The 20,000-nt window shown below is 45.3% G+C and overlaps 1 protein-coding gene across 1 annotated transcript in view; it reads right to left on the reverse strand.

Annotated features, from left to right (window-relative positions):
- Positions 1-11,811: 11,811 nt before the first annotated feature.
- prrx1b (paired related homeobox 1b) overlaps positions 11,812-20,000 on the reverse strand; it is a 31,771-nt gene continuing 23,582 nt past the window's right edge. The window contains exons 3-4 of the mRNA XM_055164890.1: positions 14,455-14,630; positions 11,812-12,109 (exon numbers count right to left, since the gene is read on the reverse strand). Of these exons, the coding sequence (XP_055020865.1) occupies positions 11,977-12,109; positions 14,455-14,630 (309 nt within the window). The 3' untranslated portion in view covers positions 11,812-11,976. The remainder of the gene's footprint in view (positions 12,110-14,454; positions 14,631-20,000) is intronic.

Below are 20,000 nucleotides of genomic sequence, written 5' to 3' on the forward strand. Positions count from 1 at the left end.
AACACCCCTCTCACACAGAGAGACACAGAGAGAACACCCCTCTGTCACAGAGAGAACACCCCTCTGTCACACACCCCTCTGAGAGAGAACACCCCTCTGTCACACAGAGAGAACACCCCTCTGTCACACAGAGAGAACACCCCTCTGACACAGAGAGAACACCCCTCTGACACAGAGAGAACACCCCTCTGTCACAGAGAGAACACCCCCTCTGTCACACAGAGAGAACACCCCTCTGACACAGAGAGAACACCCCTCTGACACACAGAGAGAACACCCCTCTGTCACACAGAGAGAACACCCTCTGTCACACAGAGAGAACACCCCTCTGTCACAGAGAGAACACCCCTCTGTCACAGAGAGAACACCCCTCTGTCACACAGAGAACACCCCTCTGAACACCCCTCTGACACAGAGAGAACACCCCTCTGTCACACAGAGAGAACACCCCTCTGTCACAGAGAGAACACCCCTCTGACACAGAGAGAACACCCTCTGTCACACAGAGAGAACACCCCTCTGTCACACAGAGAGAACACCCCTCTGTCACACAGAGAGAACACCCCTCTGTCACAGAGAGAACACCCCTCTGACACACAGAGAGAACACCCCTCTGACACAGAGAGAACACCCCTCTGTCACAGGGAGAACACCCCTCTGTCACAGGGAGAACACTCATATTCCACTGAGTCCAACACAAACTGAACCACATCAGACACAAGAAACAACAGTTTTTTTCACATTAGTTTATGTAAATGAATCATGTGATTTAACGTTTCATTTCTGTAAAACTTAAACAAATGTGTCAAAGTCGTGGACAGAGAAAACGCACGGACACAGAAACGACAAGTGTGTGAGTTTCCAACACAGTGATTTGATGATTTGATGATTTGGTGATGTGATGATTTGTTTCAGTATAAACTTGACCTGAGTCGTTTTTCTGTAAGTTTCAGTTTGTGTTTCAGAATAAAACGACTCATGATTTAAATCGACCTCATTTATTTGGTTCTGTTCAAGTTTAGAGACACAGAAACTTTTACAAATGTCTGAACTAAACCAGGACTAAACCAGGACTAAACCAGGTCTAAACCAGGACTAAACCAGGACTAAACCAGAACTAAACCAGAACTAAACCAGACTAAACCAGAACTAAACCAGAACTAAACCAGGACTAAACCAACTAAACAGAACTAAACCAGAACTAAACCAGGAACTAAACCAGGACTAAACCAGGACTAAACCAGAACTAAACCAGAACTAAACCAGAACCAGGACTAAACCAGACTAAACCAGACTAAACCAGGACTAAACCAGGACTAAACCAGACTAAACCAGACTAAACCAGGACTAAACCAGGACTAAACCAGAACTAAACCAGGACTAAACCAGGACTAAACCAGACTAAACCAGGACTAAACCAGGACTAAACCAGACTAAACCAACTAAACCAAACTAAACCAGGACTAAACCAGGACTAAACCAGAACTAAACCAGAACTAAACCAAACTAAACCAGAACTAAACCAGGACTAAACCAGGACTAAACCAGGACTAAACCAGGACTAAACCAGGACTAAACCAGGACTAAACCAGGACTAAACCAGGACTAAACCAGGACTAAACCAGGACTAAAACCAGGACTAAACCAGGACCAGGACTAAACCAGGACTAAACCAGGACTAAACCAGGACTAAACCAGGACTAAACCAGGACTAAACAGGACTAAACCAGGACTAAACCAGGACTAAACCAGGAACCAGGAAACCAGGACTAAACCAGGACTAAACCAGGACTAAACCAGGACTAAACCAGGACTAACCAGGACTAAACCAGGACTTTTTCAACTGGTGATGGCCCAAGATACAAAATGACAGGAAATAAGAGTGAAAAAAGGGAAGCAAAAAACATCCTGAGTTTAGTCCTGGTTCAGTCCTGGTTCAGTCCTGGTTCAGTCCTGTTTCAGTCCCGGTCTGGTCCTGGGGCTGTCGGCGGCTCTTAAATCCTGGTTTATGGTCCGGTCTGGACTCGGGTTCTTGTCCAAACACTCTGGGGCCTTTGAACTGTTCGCTCGCCGTTTGTAAAATTCAATATTGAGTTTCCCCCCGGAGCCGTAAACCCGAACCTGCCCACGGCCCCAAAAAAAACTGAAAAAACAGGAAAAACTGAAAAAACTGAAAAAGTGGACTGGACTCGGAGACGTGAGGTTTTAGAGTCAGGAATGTTTGAGTCATCTAGAGATCTCTCCTGGGCCCGGTTTGACTCACTGACTGACTCGTTTTTATTTCAAGTTTGTGCCATTAGTCCTGGTTTGGTCCATTTTTAGATCTAGTTTAGTCCTAGTTTAGTCCTGGTTCAGTCCTGGTTTAGTCCTGGTTTAGACCTGGTTTAGTCTTGGTTTAGTTCTGGTTTAGTCCTGGTTTAGTTCTGGTTTAGTCCTGGTTTAGTCCTGGTTTAGTCTTGGTTTAGTTCTGGTTTAGTTCTGGTTTAGTTCTGGTTTAGTCCTGGTTCAGTCCTGGTTCAGTCCTGGTTTAGTTCTGGTTTAGTCCTGGTTTAGTTCTGGTTTAGTCCTGGTTTAGTCTTGGTTCAGTCCTGGTTTAGTCCTGTTTTAGTCCTGGTTTAGTTTTGGTTTAGTTCTGGTTTAGTCCTGGTTCAGTCCTGGTTTAGTCCTGGTTTAGTCCTAGTTTAGTCCTGGTTTTCTGGTTTAGTCTGGTTTAGTCTGGTTTAGTCTGGTTTAGTCCTGGTTTAGTCCTGGTTTTAGTCCTGGTTTAGTCTGGTTTAGTCTGGTTTAGTTCTGGTTTAGTTCTGGTTTAGTCCTGGTTAGTCCTGGTTCAGTCCTGGTTTAGTTCTGGTTTAGTCCTGGTTTAGTCCTGGTTTAGTTCTGGTTTAGTCTGGTTTAGTCTGGTTTTAGTCCTGGTTTAGTCCTGTTTAGTCCTGGTTTAGTCTGGTTTAGTTCTGGTTTAGTCCTGGTTAGTCTGTTAGTTTTAGTCCTGGTTTAGTCCTGGTTAGTCCTGGTTTAGTTCTGGTTTAGTTCTGGTTTAGTCCTGGTTAGTCCTGGTTTAGTCCTGGTTAGTTCTGGTTTAGTCCTGGTTTAGTCTTTAGTTCTGGTTAGTCTGTTTAGTTTAGTCTGTTCTGGTTTAGTCCTGTTTAGTCCTGGTTTAGTGGTTTAGTCCTGGTTTAGTCCTGGTTTAGTTCTGGTTTAGGTTTAGTCCTGGTTCCTGGTTTAGTCCTGGTTTAGTTCTGGTTTAGTCCTGGTTTAGTCCTGGTTTTCCTGGTTAGTCCTGGTTTAGTCCTGGTTTAGTCTGGTTTAGTTCTGGTTTAGTCCTGTTTAGTCCTGGTTTAGTCCTGGTTTAGTTGGTTTAGGTTTAGTCCTGTTTTAGTCCTGGTTTAGTTCTGGTTTAGTTCTGGTTTAGTCTTGGTTCAGTCCTGGTTTAGTCCTGTTTTAGTCCTGGTTTAGTTCTGGTTTAGTTCTGGTTTAGTCCTGGTTCAGTCCTGGTTTAGTCCTGGTTCAGTCCTGGTTTAGTCCTGTTTTAGTCCTGGTTTAGTTCTGGTTTAGTTCTGGTTTAGTCCTGGTTCAGTCTGGTTAGTCTGGTTTAGTTCTGGTTTAGTCTGGTTTAGTCTGGTTTAGTGGTTTAGTCCTGGTTTAGTTTAGTCTGGTTTAGTCTGGTTAGTCTGGTTTAGTCCTGGTTTAGTCCTGGTTTAGTCCTGGTTCAGTCTTGGTTTTTTCTGGTTTAGTCTGGTTTAGTCTGGTTTAGTCCTGGTTTAGTCCTGGTTTAGTCCTGGTTCAGTCCTGGTTTAGTTCTGGTTTAGTTCTGGTTTAGTCCGGTTTTAGTCCTGTTTTCGATCTTTTTTTGTTTAGACTTTTATTGTGAAAAACCTCTGTACTCGTCTACAAATATAAAAGACTTTTATTGTGAAAAACCCAAGACACTCACTGGTTCAAAATAAAAGCCTTTATTAGTTTACGTCTTAATGGACAAATTAAAAAGCCTGTGGTTTTCCTCAGGAGACAAACACTGACTTCACTTCCCAAAAAGCACCACTGAGTTGGATCTAGTGTGTCTCATCCTCTGCAGGTCCAGGAAGCGCTTCTTCTGAAACATTTTTTAAATATAAAAGACTTTTTAAACTTTTTTAGAGACGCAGTTTGAAAAAGTTTATTCATATTTCATATATTTCATATTTGAATCATGTTTATTTGGTACAAATACATGTGAAGTACAAGAGAGTCGTCCGTATACGAGACACGAGCTCCAAAAAACCAAACAAAACTGTACAAGAATCATCCGAATCACAAACCAGACCCAACCAGACCCAACCAGACCCAACCAACCAGACCCAACCAAACCCAACCAAACCAAACAAAACCCAACCAGACCCAACCAAACCCAACCAGACCCACCCAACCAGACCCAACCAGACCCAACCAAAACCCAACCAGACCCAACCAAAACCCAAACCAGACCCAACCAAAACCCAACCAGACCAAAACCAACCAGACCCAACCAGACCCAACCAGACCCAACCAGACCCAACCAAAACCCAACCAGACCCCCAACCAAACCCAACCAACCCAACCAGACCAAACAACAGACCCAACCAGACCCAACCAGACCCAACCAGACCCAACCAACCAGACCCAACCACCAACCCAACCAGACCAAACCAAAACCCAACCAGACCCAACCAGACCCAACCAGACCCAACCAACCCAACCAACCCAAAACCCAACCAGACCCAACCAGACCCAACCAGACCCAACCAGACCCAACCAGAGACCCAAACCAGACCCAACCAGACCCAACCAAACCCAACCCAACCAACCCAACCAACCAGACCCAACCAGACCCAACCAGACCCAACCAGACCCAACCAGACCAAACAAAACCCAACCAGACCCAACCAGACCCAACCACCAAACCAAAACCCAACCAGACCCAACCAGACCCAACCAACCAAAACCCAACCAGACCCAACCAACCAAAACCAAACCAAAACCCAACCAGACCAACCAGACCAACCAGACCCCAACCAGACCCAACCAGACCCAACCAACCAACCCAACCAGACCCAACCAGACCCAACCAGACCCAACCAAACCCAACCAGACCCAAAACCCAACCAACCCAACCAGACCCAAGTCCTGGTTTAGTCCTGGTTTACCCAACCAGTCCTGGTTTAGTCCTGGTTTAGTCCTGGTTTAGTAGTCCTGGTTTAGTCCTGGTTTAGTCCTGGTTTAGTTTAGTCCTGGTTTAGTCCTGGTTTATTCTGGTTTAGTCCTGGTTTAGACCTGGTTTAGTCCTGGTTTACCTGGTTTAGTCCTGGTTTAGTTTCCTGGTTTACCTGGTTTAGTCCTGGTTTAGTCCTGGTTTAGTCCTGGTTTAGTCTGGTTTAGTTCTGGTTTAGTCCTGGTTTAGTTTACCTGGTTTAGTCCTGGTTTAGTCCTGGTTTAGTCCTGGTTTAGTCCTGGTTTAGTCCTGGTTTAGTCCTGGTTTAGTCCTGGTTTACCTGGTTTAGTCCTGGTTTAGTCCTGGTTTAGTCCTGGTTTACTGGTTTAGTCCTGGTTTAGTCCTGGTTTAGTCCTGGTTTAGTCCTGGTTTAGTCCTGGTTTAGTTTACCTGGTTTAGTCCTGGTTTAGTCCTGGTTTAGACCTGGTTTAGTCCTGGTTTACCTGGTTTACCTGGTTTAGTCCTGGTTTAGTCCTGGTTTAGTTTAGTCCTGGTTTAGTCCTGGTTTAGTCCTGGTTTAGACCTGGAGTCCTGGTTTAGTCCTGGTTTAGTCCTGGTTTAGTCCTGGTTTAGTCCTGGTTTAGTTTAGTCCTGGTTTAGTCCTGGTTTAGTCCTGGTTTAGTCCTGGTTTATGGTTAGACCTGGTTTAGTCCTGGTTTAGTCCTGGTTTAGTCCTGGTTTAGTCCTGGTTTAGTCCTGGTTTAGTCCTGGTTTAGTCCTGGTTTAGTCCTGGTTTAGTCCTGGTTTAGTTTAGTCCTGGTTTAGTCCTGGTTTAGTCCTGGTTTAGTCCTGGTTTAGTGGTTTAGACCTGGTTTAGTAGACCTGGTTTACCTGGTTTAGACCTGGTTTAGACCTGGTTTAGTCCTGGTTTACCTGGTTTAGTCCTGGTTTAGTCCTGGTTTTAGTCCTGGGTCCTGGTTTAGTCCTGGTTTAGTCCTGGTTTACCTGGTTTAGTCCTGGTTTAGTCCTGGTTTAGTCCTGGTTTAGTCCTGGTTTAGACCTGGTTTAGACCTGGTTTAGTCCTGGTTTAGTCCTGGTTTAGTTCTACGTCTCTGACGAGCCACAATTAAATCAAACAATTAAGGAACAACATGATTTTCTTCATGGGTGAAACACACAGGATCAATTTGTGTAAAATTTTGACCCAAATATTTAGTTCAGAGATGGAAACATTTGCAGGGAAAGAATCTGGAGAATCTTTAAAAAAAATAATAATAATAATTTGGACCAACTTCATATTCAGGCTTTTGAACTTTCAAACGAGTCACGACGACGAACAGAACAAAGCCCAAAAAGACGTTTCAGCTCATGTTTCCAAACGTTTCCCGGTTTGGGACGGAAGCGTGATCGTCGGCTTCAATGAGCTTCATTTGACTGGAGCCGAACGCCGCGGTCAGGATCAGCCAATCAGGATCAGCCAATCAGGATCAGCCAATCAGGATCAGCCAATCAGGATCAGCCCACGGACGGAGAGTCGTGAGGTTCCAGACGACGACGGCTGAGACGGGACGATCCTGGACGAACTTCGGCTGAAACATGAACATTCTGCTTTCTCTTTTGGTTTGGTTTTCAGCTATTTCCACGTTTAAATTCTCAGACATTTTCAAATTTCATATTTTGCACATGAACAATTCTGAAAACTAAAAACTTTGACGTGAAATAAGAAGAAAATAAAATAAAAACCAACTCAAAAATGATTCAAAACAGGTCAAAACCCTGACGTGAAATATTTGCACAAACTAAGATTTTTTTACTATTTAAATGTTAATTATGCGACTGGTTTCAAGATGTGTTTTTTCTTAAGTCACGTCAAAATATAAAATTGCAAAAAAAAATACAAATAATTCAGAATTTGAGTTGAGTTTTCCTCAGACGTGTTTCAGTCTCGGTTGAAATTTAGGCAAAAAATTACAGAACCCAACACACAATGTGAATTACAACACAGTTTTTAGGTCTGGTTTAAGAAAAAACATTTGAAAATTACAAAATGAAATGAGTTTCTGGTTTAGTCCTGGTTTAGTCCTGGTTTAGTCCTGGTTTAGTCCTGGTTTAGTCCTGGTTCACAAGGCACAAAGGGAAATCCACAATCGTCTCAGTTCTCAAGTTCTTCAGTTTGTGATTCAGAAACAAAATATAAAACGTTCTGTTCGTTCATCAAATATAAAAATTCAGAAAAGTAAAAGTCTTTAACAAAAAAAACAACAAAAAAAAAAGCCTGAAATTCGGCACAAAAATTGGTCCATTTGAACAAAAACAACAAACATGGAGAGGATGGACAGGAGTTTCCGTTTGAGATGTTGAGGTGAACTTTCCGGTTCTTTGTTTCACTTTCTGTATTGCACGTTTTAAACACACTGAACATTTTCCAGCAGGGGGCGCTGTGCAGTTTGTGCAGTGCTTCTGCTGTGACCAGGGGAGCAGTTTAAATGAGGCAAAGACGAGAGCTGCGTCCGGCACAAAGGCTCCGGGGAAGGTCGTTCTGTGACTGGACAAAGGTTCCGAGTTCTCCAGATCCACGATGTTTTTTTGTTTGTTTTTTTATGGTCGATACGATATTTTTGGGCCGATATGTAAAACAGATTTTGTGTATTTTTTAAAAATTGTGTTGTTTAATTTTAGTCCAGACTCAGCGTGGAGTTTGGAGGGTTCGGTCATCGTTTCTCTTTGGACTAAAGTGTCCAGATAAAACCAGAACGAAACATCTGAGCTGCGACACGAGTATTTTTAAAAACAGAAACTTTTCCCTTCGTCTGTTCCGTCTTTTACACGCGAACTCTGAAAACGAATCTTTCTAAAAACTCCGACTTGAGTGGAGATTGTAAAGACTCGTTTGTGTGTAAAGTGAGATACAAAAGAGTTTGAGGATTCGTTCACTCGACAGGAGACGGGACTTTTTTTATTGAACCAGTCGCTGCCGTTTGGTCGTGATGTTTGTAAAGCTCCAAATCCCAAAAGGAAGAAGAACAAGAACGACTTTCCCCGAGATCAAACTCACCAAACAGTCTCTTTGTTCCAGTTTTAAATCCTTGAGGATCTGGGGAATCGTCGACAACACAACATCTGTTTCTTGATGATGATGTTTCATGTCCAGGACCAGAGACACATGAGGCTGTATCAGATCTGTGGAGAGGCGAGCCGCTCACTAATGCACCATTTTAAATGGATTTGTGAGTAAAACTTACGACTGTAATGAAATCAAAACGACGACTTGAACTGAGAAAGTTTGATCATGATTTAAAGGTTGTATGGAGGATTTTTTGAGGGAAGAGAAATACAGTGACAGTCCTTTTTTCAAATGTTGTGCATGTGTGACTCCACCTTCCTCCTCCACAGCTCCTCAGTAGAAACATCTCCTCCCGCCTCTTTACTCTAGAAATCAGCCAGTGCACCTTCAGAATCACCGTTGAAGTTTCCTGTCTAGAAATAATTTAACGAGCGACGCATCAGTTTTTAGACCCTTCGTCTGCTTCATTCACGCAATCGCTGGAAGAGATCTCCAAGAATCACTTCAGTCTGGCTTCGCTCCTTTTCCTCTTCTCTTCTTCTTTCAGCGACCTCAAAAACGGACTTTCTTTTGCGGCGAACTGCTCCTGGATTCTCCTCCGCCGTCGCGACAAACTTTGTGCGAAATGCGAGGAAGCGACAGTTTGAAAAAGCCTCTAAGAACCGTCGCATAAACCACGAAATCCCCGCACGCCGGCGAATCAGTTACACTAGAAACGGAGGGAGTTTGATTGACGACCTAACAGCTAATAGGAAATGAGGCAGCCTCGTTTTCTATTGGCTGATGTTTATCTGGCCTCAACACGTCCACAGTTGATAGATTTTCATTCTTTTTTTTTTTGGTCGTCATAATTACAAAGCTGCTGCGTCTCTGTAATGGGATTTTAAACTTTCATTGACAATTTGAAACAAAACAAAAAATCCTCCATACGACCTTTAAGTAAATTTCACTTGATCCACCAGAGGAACAAGACTTTTATGTTTAAAAGATGAAAATACATCTGCTGCACTTAAAGTAAGAAACAAAATCGAATGTTGCTGATTCTTGTTCCACTGGTGGATGGTTTGACTTGTCAAGTTGAATCGACTCACATAAAGTCAGATGTTTTTCATTTCTTCTAGATGTTGTTTTTGTCCAGTGTCACAGGTTTGACTCGATGTGGTTCTGACGAAGCTCGACGGACGATTCACGTAAACGAAAAGTTTTTAAAATGATGCTGCACAATTTTATTTTGGAAAATGGACGAAGGGAAATACTCGTGTCTCAACAAACCCGTTTATCTGTGAAACTGAAGCCCGACGCCGATACCTGATCCAGCCTCTTCTGTATCTGTCGATACTCGATATCTGCCGATACCGGAGCGATATTATTGATTTCCTTTAAACACAAACAGCACAAGGTAAAAAAACGACCTAAATACGTTTTGTAACTGATTTTTATTGTTTAAAGTCGTGAGCTGTTTTGGGTCGACTTCGTTCTTCTGAATTTCAATTGAGAACGAAAAACGATGAAATGTCAAAACAGTTTATTTCATTTTTCCATTTTAGTGTCAAACAAAAAAACAGATTTTTCGACCTCGATTTCCGATATTTATTTAATTTAAAGTTTATTCCGCTGCGTGTGAACTCAGAGTCGAGTTTCTCGCTGCTTCCCGTTTCTGTTTCTCGTCGTGGATCAACCGTGACTTTGTGAGATTGAAAATAAAAACGCGTCGACGAGTTTGTCGTAAAAACTGCAACGATTTTTCAGATTCGTCCTTCAGCAGAAAAACTTCCACTAAACCAGAGAATCAAATAATCGAATAATCAAAATCGAAATAGTCACAAGACGGTTTTTTGGTTGGTGTGATTTGAAATAAACTTTCAAATATTGGAAATCGAGGTCGAAATCTGTTTTTTTTGTTTGACACTAAAACGGAAAAATGAAAAAACAAACTGTTTCACATTTAAATTTTTCGCTCTTAATTGAAATTCAAAAGAACAAACGGAAAACAGACCGACACCGTCCAGGAAAATCGTCTAATGTGACCGAAACATGGGATCGACTGAAACCGATATCTGATCCATCGATGTTAAATATCGGTACAGATATCTGATATCGGTATCGTATCGTATCGGTGCATCTTGACAATTATCGTCCGTCTCGAGTGTCGACAAAAGAAACAGAAAACCTTTGTCCAGGAACAGAAGGAAAGTTTACTCTGGGACGGGATTGGACGAGACGTGAGTCCAGGTCTGTGATTGGACGAGACGCGAGTCCAGGTCTGTGATTGGACGAGACGCGAGTCCAGGTCTGTGATTGGATGAGACGCGAGTCCAGGTCTGTGATTGGACGAGACGCGAGTCCAGGTCTGTGATTGGACGAGGCGTGAGTCCAGGTCTGTGATTGGACGAGACGTGAGTCCAGGTCTGTGATTGGACGAGACGTGAGTCCAGGTCTGTGATTGGACGAGACACGAGTCCAGGTCTGTGATTGGACGAGACACGAGTCCAGGTCTGTGATTGGACGAGGCGTGAGTCCAGGTCATTTGTCGATTTGTTTTACTCGTCTCCATGGAGATGTTTTTGCTTTGGCTGGAATGTTTCGCATTGTGGCTTTAAACAGATTCAGTCTGATGCGGAAACGCTTTTCCACAGAAATGTTACGTAGTAGAGCTTTAAAACAAACAGCTTTGGTCATGAGCTTCTGTCTTTGGTTTAAAAAGGACGTTTGTTTTTCTGGACTGAGGCACTGCTCTGTCTGCGGCGGAAAACACCATCCAGAAAAGTGGAGGCGTCTGATACGAAAAACTCCCACGATTCTGGTTTAGTCCAAGTACAGTCCAGGTTTAGACCGGGTTTAGTCCAGGTTTAGACCGGGTTTAGTCCAGGTTTAGACCGGGTTTAGTCCAGGTTTAGACCGGGTTTAGTCCAGGTTTAGACCGGGTTTAGTCCAGGTTTAGACCGGGTTTAGTCCAGGTTTATTCTAAACGAGGTGCAAAAGCACAAAGTTTGAATCCACAAAAGTTCAAGAGTCTTCCAACGTAGACCTGGTTTAGACCCAGAGTAGTCCAGACGTAGGCCAGGTTTAGACCATGTTTAAACCAGGTTTAGTCCAGGTTGAGACCGGGTTGAGTTCTGTCCAAGTCTAAACCGGGTGTGGACTCCAAAGGCACCAAAGGTTTTTAATCTGAAGCTGTAATCCACAAAAATTCAAAGTGAGTCAAAAGTTTTGCATGTAAAAAATTCAATCCAGGATCCAAATGTAGTCCGGGCGTAGACCAGGTTTAGTCCAGGTTTAGTCCAGGTTTAGACCAGGTTTAGTCCAGGTTTAGACCAGGTTTAGTCCAGGTTTAGACCAGGTTTAGTCCAGGTTTAGACCAGGTTTAGACCAGGTTTAGACCAGGTTTAGTCCAGGTTTAGACCAGGTTTAGACCAGGTTTAGACCAGGTTTAGTCCAGGTTTAGACCAGTTTAGACCAGGTTTAGACCAGGTTTAGTCCAGGTTTAGGTTTAGACCAGGTTTAGACCAGGTTTAGACCAGGTTTAGTCCAGGTTTAGACCAGGTTTAGACCAGGTTTAGACCAGGTCTCGGCAGAGGGTTTTAGTCCAAAGGTGGCAGACGCTCCACAGAAACAGAGACTTTGCTGGAGTCCTTCTTCGGGTACTGCAGTGTGTGTAGTTGTAGTACTGGCAGTAGTACTTCAGTAGTACTTCAGTAGTACTTCAGTAGTACTTCAGTAGTACTGGCAGTAGTACTGGTGGGCGGGGTTAGTTGACGGTGGGCACCTGGTTGAGGCTGTACTCTTTGGCCTTGAGGCGCAGGTTGGCGATGCTGTTGGCCATGTTCATGCCCTGAGACGACGTCGTGTTCGAACAAGACGGAGGATAAGACGCCATCGCACTGAACGAAAGAACAGACGGAGGAGAGGAGAGAGGGAGGAGAGGAGGAGAGGAGAGAGGAGAGGAGGAGAGAGGAGAGAGAGGAGAGAGAGAGGAGAGGAGAGGGAGGAGAGAGGGAGGAGAGAGGAGAGAGGGAGGAGAGGGAGGAGAGGAGGAGAGGAGGAGAGAGGGAGAGAGGAGGAGAGGGAGGAGAGGAGAGAGGGAGGAGAGAGAGGAGGAGAGAGGGAGGAGAGGAGGAGGAGAGAGGGAGGGAGAGAGAGGAGGAGAGGAGGAGAGGAGAGAGGGAGAGGAGGAGAGAGGGAGGAGAGAGAGAGGAGAGAGGGAGGAGGAGAGGAGAGAGAGAGGAGAGGAGGAGAGAGGAGGAGAGGAGGAGAGGGAGGAGAGGAGAGAGAGGAGGGAGAGGAGGAGGAGAGAGGAGAGAGGAGAGAGAGGGAGGAGAGGAGAGGAGAGGGAGGAGAGGAAGAGAGGAGAGAGGAGAGAGGAGGAGAGAGGAGAGAGGGAGGAGAGGAGGAGAGGAGGAGAGGAGAGAGGAGGAGAGGAGAGAGAGGAGAGGGAGGAGAGGAGAGAGAGGAGAGAGGGAGGAGAGGAGAGAGAGGAGAGAGAGGAGAGGAGAGAGAGAGGAGGAGGAGGAGGAGAGGAGAGAGGAGGAGAGAGGAGAGGAGAGAGGGAGGAGAGGAGAGAGGGAGAGAGGAGGAGAGAGGAGGAGAGGAGAGGAGGAGAGAGAGAGGAGAGAGAGAGGAGGAGAGAGGAGAGGAGAGGGAGGAGAGGAGAGAGAGGAGAGGAGAGAGAGGAGAGAGGGAGAAGAGGAGAGGAGAGAGGGAGGAGAGGAGGAGAGAGAGGAGAGGAGAGAGGGAGGAGAGGAGAGGAGAGGAGAGAGGGAGGAGAGGAGAGAGAGAGAGAGAGAGAGAGAGGGGAGGAGAGGAGAGGAGAGGAGAGGAGGAGAGGAGAGGAGAGGAGAGGAGAGGAGAGGAGGAGAGAGAGAGAGGAGAGGGAGGAGAGGAGGAGAGAGGAGGAGAGGAGGAGAGGAGAGAGGGAGGAGAGGAGGGAGAGGGAGAGGAGAGGAGAGGAGAGGAGGAGAGGAGGAGAGGAGAGGGAGGGAGGAGAGAGAGAGGAGGGAGGAGAGAGAGAGAGGAGAGAGGAGAGGAGGAGAGGAGAGGGAGGAGAGGAGAGGAGAGGAGAGAGGGAGGAGAGGAGAGGAGGAGAGGAGGAGAGGAGAGAGAGAGGGAGAGAGGAGGAGAGAGGAGAGAGAGAGGAGGAGAGGGAGGAGAGGAGGAGAGGGAGGAGAGGAGGAGAGGAGAGAGGAGGAGGAGAGAGAGGAGAGAGGAGAGGAGAGAGAGAGAGGAGAGGAGAGAGGGAGGAGAGGAGAGAGGAGGAGGAGGAGATATGAAAAGAAAAGGAGAACCGAGAGGAGAGGAGGGAGGAACAGAAGGATGGAGGGATAGAGAGAGTGAAGAGAGTGAGAGAGGAGAGGTGGAGAGAGAGAGGGATAGGGAGGGCAAGAAAGGAGAGAGGAGGAGGAGGAGATATGAGAAAAAAAAAGGAAAGGAGGAAGAAAAGTGCAAAAATTAGTCTCTTTATCAAAATAGAAACAACAGATGAAACACACTCCACATCTCCTCTCCTCCTCACTCATCCTCTCTCCTCTCTCTCCTCCTCCTCTCTCCTCCTCCTCTCTCATCCTCTCTCATCCTCTCCTCTCCTCTCTCCTCTCTCATCCTCTCTCTCTCTCTCTCTCCTCTCCTCCTCTCCTCTCCTCCCTCTCTCCTCTCTCTCTCCTCTCTCCTCTCCTCTCCTCTCTCATCCCTCCTCTCTCTCTCCTCTCTCCTCTCCTCCTCACTCATCTCTCCTCTCATCACTCGCTCCTCCTCTCCTACTCATTCATCACTGTCTCCTCACCTCCTTCTCTCTTTCTTCCTCTCTTCCTCTCCTCTGCTCCTCTCTTTCTCTCTCTTTTCTTTCTCTCTCTTTTCTTTCTTTCTTTCTTTCTTTCTTCTGGAATGTTCAGGTTTGATTCCAGGAAATGAAAAGATCAAAACTTTGGTCTGAGGCCTGAACCACACGTCCTGTTTGGACCAAGACCACGAGACCACGAGACCGGGTCCAGACCGAGTCCAGACCGAGTCCAGACCGGGTCCAGACCGAGTCCAGACCGGGTCCAGACCGAGTCCAGACCGGGTCCAGACCGGTCCAGACCGGGTCCAGACCGGGTCCAGACCGGGTCCAGACCGGGTCCAGACCGAGTCCAGATCGAGTCTAGACCAGATTTAGTCCTGGTTGGGTTCTGGTTGGTTCTGGTTGGGTCCTGTTATAGTCCTGTTATAGTCCTGGTCGGGTTCTGTCTCTCACCTGTACGAGGCTCCGCCCCAGCTCAGGTAGTCGTTGGGGCGGGGGGCGGGGCGAGGGACGATGGGCTGTTCCACCGTCACGTCTCCGGAAAACGACTTGAGCAGCGACGCGTTTTTACTCGCCAACATCGCCCGCTCGTTTCTGCGGAACTTCGCCCGACGGTTCTGGAACCAGACCTGGACCGAGACCAGAGAGAGACCGGGTCAGGACCAGAGAGAGACCGGGTCAGGACCAGAGAAAGACCAGGTCAGGACCAGAGAAAGACCAGAGAGAGACCGGGTCAGACCAGAGAGAGACCGGGTCGAGACCAGAGAGAGACCGGGTCAGGACCAGAGAGAGACCGGGTCGAGACCAGAGAGAGACCGGGTCAGGACCAGAGAGAGACCGGGTCAGGACCAGAGAGAGACCGGGTCAGGACCAGAGAGAGACCGGGTCAGGACCAGAGAGACCGGGTCAGGACCAGAGAGAGACCGGGTCAGGACCAGAGAGAGACCGGGTCGAGACCAGAGAGAGACCGGGTCAGGACCAGAGAAAGACCGGGTCAGGACCAGAGAAAGACCAGAGAGAGACCGGGTCAGGACCAGAGAGAGACCGGGTCAGGACCAGAGAGAGACCGGGTCAGGACCAGAGAGAGACCGGGTCGAGACCAGAGAGAGACCGGGTCAGGACCAGAGAAAGACCAGAGAGAGACCGGGTCAGGACCAGAGAGAGACCGGGTCAGGACCAGAGAGAGACCGGGTCAGGACCAGATCACAGTTTAAATCCTCCTGCCACAGCCGCCCCGGGGCAGACAGACACAGAGGCGGCTGCTCTGTCAGAGCTGGGACCAAGTCTCAGCGTTTGGGCTCAGGTCCGAGTCGAGTCCAAGTCCGTTTTTCTGTGATTCACACTGAGACGACAAAAAAACAAAAAACAAAAAACTCAAACTGAAACTGATTTAAAAACCTAAAAACCCGTCAGTGGTTCAGGTTCCTTCAGGTTCAGTCTAAACTTCTTCTTCTTCTTTCTCGTCTGATTTTCTACTCAAATATTTTAATGATATTTTCTATTAAAATCTTGTTAATTTTGTGTGGTGTTTATCACAGCAGCGTCTCCAGCGTCTCTGTACGTGGCCCCTCCCACCAGAGCAGCACAAATGAAGACTTGTCTCTTTCCAAACGCTCTTAAAGGACGATGGTTTTGACTGTTGACCGTGACCCTCATCAGAAAAATGTCCAACATGAGAAAAGTGGAGCCGAGTGCAGGATTTTACAACAAAAATGAACTTATTCTGTTTACAGACAAGTTCATGTTCAAACTTTGTGTTGAAATTGTATTTTTCTTCAAGTTTTCAGTTGTTCATAATATTATAATATTATAATATTATAATATTATATTATAATATTATAATATATATATTAATATTATAATATTATAATATTATAATATTATAATATATATATTATAATATTATAATAAGAAAGAGTTCATCAATAAAAAAAAAGATTTGTGTAATAGATTTGTGTTTCTCTGCACAAATATTTGAACTTCTTGTGATTTTGGGGTTTATATGACATGAGTTTTCTGATCCGGACACTTTGGATCAAAGTCGGTTGTTGGACTCGACGCCCGGAACAAAATGAGTTTAACACGTCTGGAGTAAAAGTTCAGATGAAAAACTCTGACACCACAGAACAAAAGAAGAAGAAGAAGAAGAAGAAGAAGAAGTGATCCAGAGGCTCTGACGGCTCCTCTGACCTGAGCTGTGACCTGTGACCTGAGCTGTGACCTGAGCTGTGACCCGAGCTGTGACCCGAGCTGTGACCCGAGCTGTGACCTGAGCTGTGACCTGTGACCTGAGCTGTGACCTGAGCTGCGACCTGTGACCTGAGCTGTGACCTGAGCTGTGACCTGTGACCTGAGCTGTGACCTGAGCTATGACCCGAGCTGTGACCCGAGCTGTGACCTGAGCTGTGACCTGAGCTGTGACCTGAGCTGTGACCCGAGCTGTGAGCTGTGACCTGAGCTGTGAGCTGTGACCTGAGCTGTGACCTGTGACCTGAGCTGTGACCTGAGCTGCGACCTGTGACCTGAGCTGTGACCTGAGCTGTGACCTGTGACCTGAGCTGTGACCTGAGCTGTGACCCGAGCTGTGACCCGAGCTGTGACCTGAGCTGTGACCTGAGCTGTGACCCGAGCTGTGAGCTGTGACCTGAGCTGTGAGCTGTGACCTGAGCTATGACCTGTGACCTGAGCTGTGACCTGAGCTGTGACCTGAGCTCCTCTCTCTGGACCTGAGTGATCCTGACCTGAGTTGTGTGAGAGTGGAGAGCGCCTCCTGCAGTAAAACTCAAGTCACTATGACCAGAGTCTGAACTCGACTCGAGGAGAAACTCAGACCAAAAAACTTTTGTTCAGTCGATAAAGTGAATTTTTCTTTTCACTTTTTAGAGAAACTTTCTCCACAAGAACAAATGACAAAAAGACAAAACTGGTGCCTTCTGAGTAAAGAAATACTTTATACTTTATATTTTATACTTTATACTTTATACTTTATACTTTATATTTTATATTTTATACTTTATACTTTATATTTTATACTTTATACTTTATTTACTTTATACTTTATACTTTATACTTTATACTTTATACTTTATACTTTATACTTTATACTTTATATTTTATACTTTATACTTTATATTTTATACTTTATACTTTATACTTTATATTTTATACTTTATACTTTATACTTTATATTTTATACTTTTATATTTTATATTTTATACTTTATACTTTATACTTTTATTTATACTTTATACTTTATATTTTTTATACTTTATATTTTATACTTTATACTTTATACTTTATATTTTATACTTTACTTTATATTTATACTTATACTTTATATTTATACTTTATACTTTATACTTTATATTTTATACTTTATACTTTATACTTTTTATACTTTATACTTTATATTTTATACTTATACTTTATACTTTATATTTTATACTTTATACTTTATACTTTATATTTTATATTATACTTTTATTTATACTTTTTATACTTTATACTTTATTTTTATACTTTTATACTTTATATTTTATACTTTATATTTTATATTTGATATTTTCTATTTGATACTTTGTGCTGATGTGTTTGTGTTTGTGAGATTCATAAGAGACAAAATAAATATTCAACATTTGGACTCAGGTTGATCGACGATGAACAGAACAAAACGAGACGATGTTTCCTGTGACGAGGAGCAAAGCATCATGGTCTTTGTAGTTCCTCAGAGCAGAACTGACCACAGCAGAGTCTCCTGCTCAAGGGAACAACAACAGAGTGAGCTGAGGGTTCAACCACGGACTATGAGGGTACTGCACCATGGAAGTCCTGGTCTAGTCCTGGTCTAGTCCTGGTCTAGTCCTGGTCTAGTCCTGGTCTAGTCCTGAACTAGTTCTGGTTTAATCTTCATTTAATCCTGGTTTAATCCTGATCCAGTTCTAGTTTAGTCCTGATCTAGTCCTGGTTAAGTCCTGGTTCAGTCCTGGTTAAGTCCTGGTACAGTTCTGGTTCAGTCCTGGTCTAGTCCTGGTCTAGTCCTGGTCTAGTCCTGGTCTAGTCCTGGTCTAGTCCTGAACTAGTTCTGGTTTAATCTTCATTTAATCCTGGTTTAATCCTGATCCAGTTCTAGTTTAGTCCTGATCTAGTCCTGGTTAAATCCTGGTTTAGTCCTGGTTAAGTCCTGGTACAGTTCTGGTTCAGTCCTGGTCTAGTCCTGAGCTAGTCCTGGTGTAGTCCTGGTTTAGTTCTGACGTAGTCCCTCTGGTATGTTCTTTATCAGCTGCACATTGGGACCAGATGTGGCTCTGAGTGAAGCTTTCAGCACAAACCCAGATCTGGACCAGTCTAGAGTCCTGGAGCAGGTTTTGTGGGGTTCAGACCTGGTTTAGTCCTGGTTTAGACCTGGTTTAGACCTGGTTTAGTCCCAGTTTATTCGCAGTTTAGTCCTGCTTTAGTCCTGCTTTGGTCCTAGTTTAGTCCTGGTTTAGTCCTGGTTTAATCCTAGTTTAGTCCTGGTTTAGTCCTAGTTTAGTCCTGGTTTAGTCCTTTTTTTTTGTCCTGGTTTAGTCCTGGTTTAGTTAAGTTTTAGTCTTTTTTAGTCACATTTTAGTCCTGGTTTAATCTTAGCTTAGTCCTGATTTAGTCCACTTTTAGTCCTGGTTTAGTTCTTTTTTAGTCCTGGTTTAGTCCTGGTTTAGTCCTGGTTTAGACCTGGTTTAGTCCTGGTTTAGTCCTGGTTTAGTCCCGGTTTAGTCCTAGTTTAGTCCCGGTTTAGTCCCGGTTTAGTCCCTGGTTTTAGTCCTGGTTTAGTCCTGGTTTAGTCCTGGTTTAGTCCTGGTTTAGTTCTGTGTGTTAAATGGTCCGGACTCAAACATCTGGTTTTGATTCGAGCTCTGACACGATCTAAACCGAGTAATGAGACCAATCAGGAGCTAAAGAGATAAGACCCCCGAGGGACCAGGACTAAACCAGGACTACAGCAGGACTAAAGCAGGACTAAACCGGGACTACAGCAGGACTAAACCGGGACTACACCAGGACTAAACCAGGACTACACCAGGACTACAGCGGGACTAAACCGGGACTACACCAGGACTAAACCAGGACTACACCAGGACTACAGCGGGACTAAACCAGGACTGAACCAGGACTACAGCGGGACTAAACCAGGACTACACCAGGACTACACCAGGACTAAAGCGGGACTAAACCAGGACTGAACCAGGGTTTATAATCCCAGTGCCTTGTCCTCGACCAAAGGTCAGAGGTCACGGAGCTCGTGCTGCTAAAGCTCCTCAGGTTCCTCAGGTTCCTCAGGGTCTGGACTCTGACCTTCTGCTCCTGAGGCTGTGGCTCCGAGATCAACCTGTGGGATTCTGGCAGTCGATACCGATACCGATACCGATACCAATACCAATACAGCCGCCGCCGCTGTCGTATTTTTGGGTTTATTTTCTGTATTTTTCATTTACAACAAACTCACACAAACTTTCAGCAGAGTCACTGTGGTTCTTCACGCTGGTATTGATATCGGTCTCTATATCGGTCTCTATATCGGTCTCTATATCGGTCTCTATATCGGTCTGTGCTGGAAATTTGAGGCCGATAATCCATAAACCTCCAGACCAGGTCTCATTACACAGATCTGAACACAGGTGAAGCTGACCACAGGACCTCAGGACCACAGGACCTCAGGACCACAGGACCACAGGACCTCAGGACCTCAGGACCTCAGGACCACAGGACCTCAGGACCTCAGGACCACAGGACCTCAGGACCACAGGACCACAGGACCTCAGGACCACAGGACCACAGGACCTCAGGACCTCAGGACCACAGGGAAGGACTCTTCATAATCTCGACTCTGGCTCCAGTTGTTCCTATCAGCGCTGCCTCAGTGAGCTTCATTTGAAGCTCAAGTCCACGACTTTTACGTCTGAGGTACAAAAGTCTGAGGGCCAACAACTGTTGGGCTGAGGGCCACATTTGGCCCCCGGGCC

The sequence above is a fragment of the Boleophthalmus pectinirostris genome, unplaced genomic scaffold (genome assembly GCF_026225935.1).
Source record: "Boleophthalmus pectinirostris isolate CB_2022bp ecotype Guang Dong unplaced genomic scaffold, ASM2622593v1 HiC_scaffold_7, whole genome shotgun sequence".
Taxonomy (NCBI): Eukaryota; Metazoa; Chordata; class Actinopteri; order Gobiiformes; family Gobiidae; genus Boleophthalmus; species Boleophthalmus pectinirostris.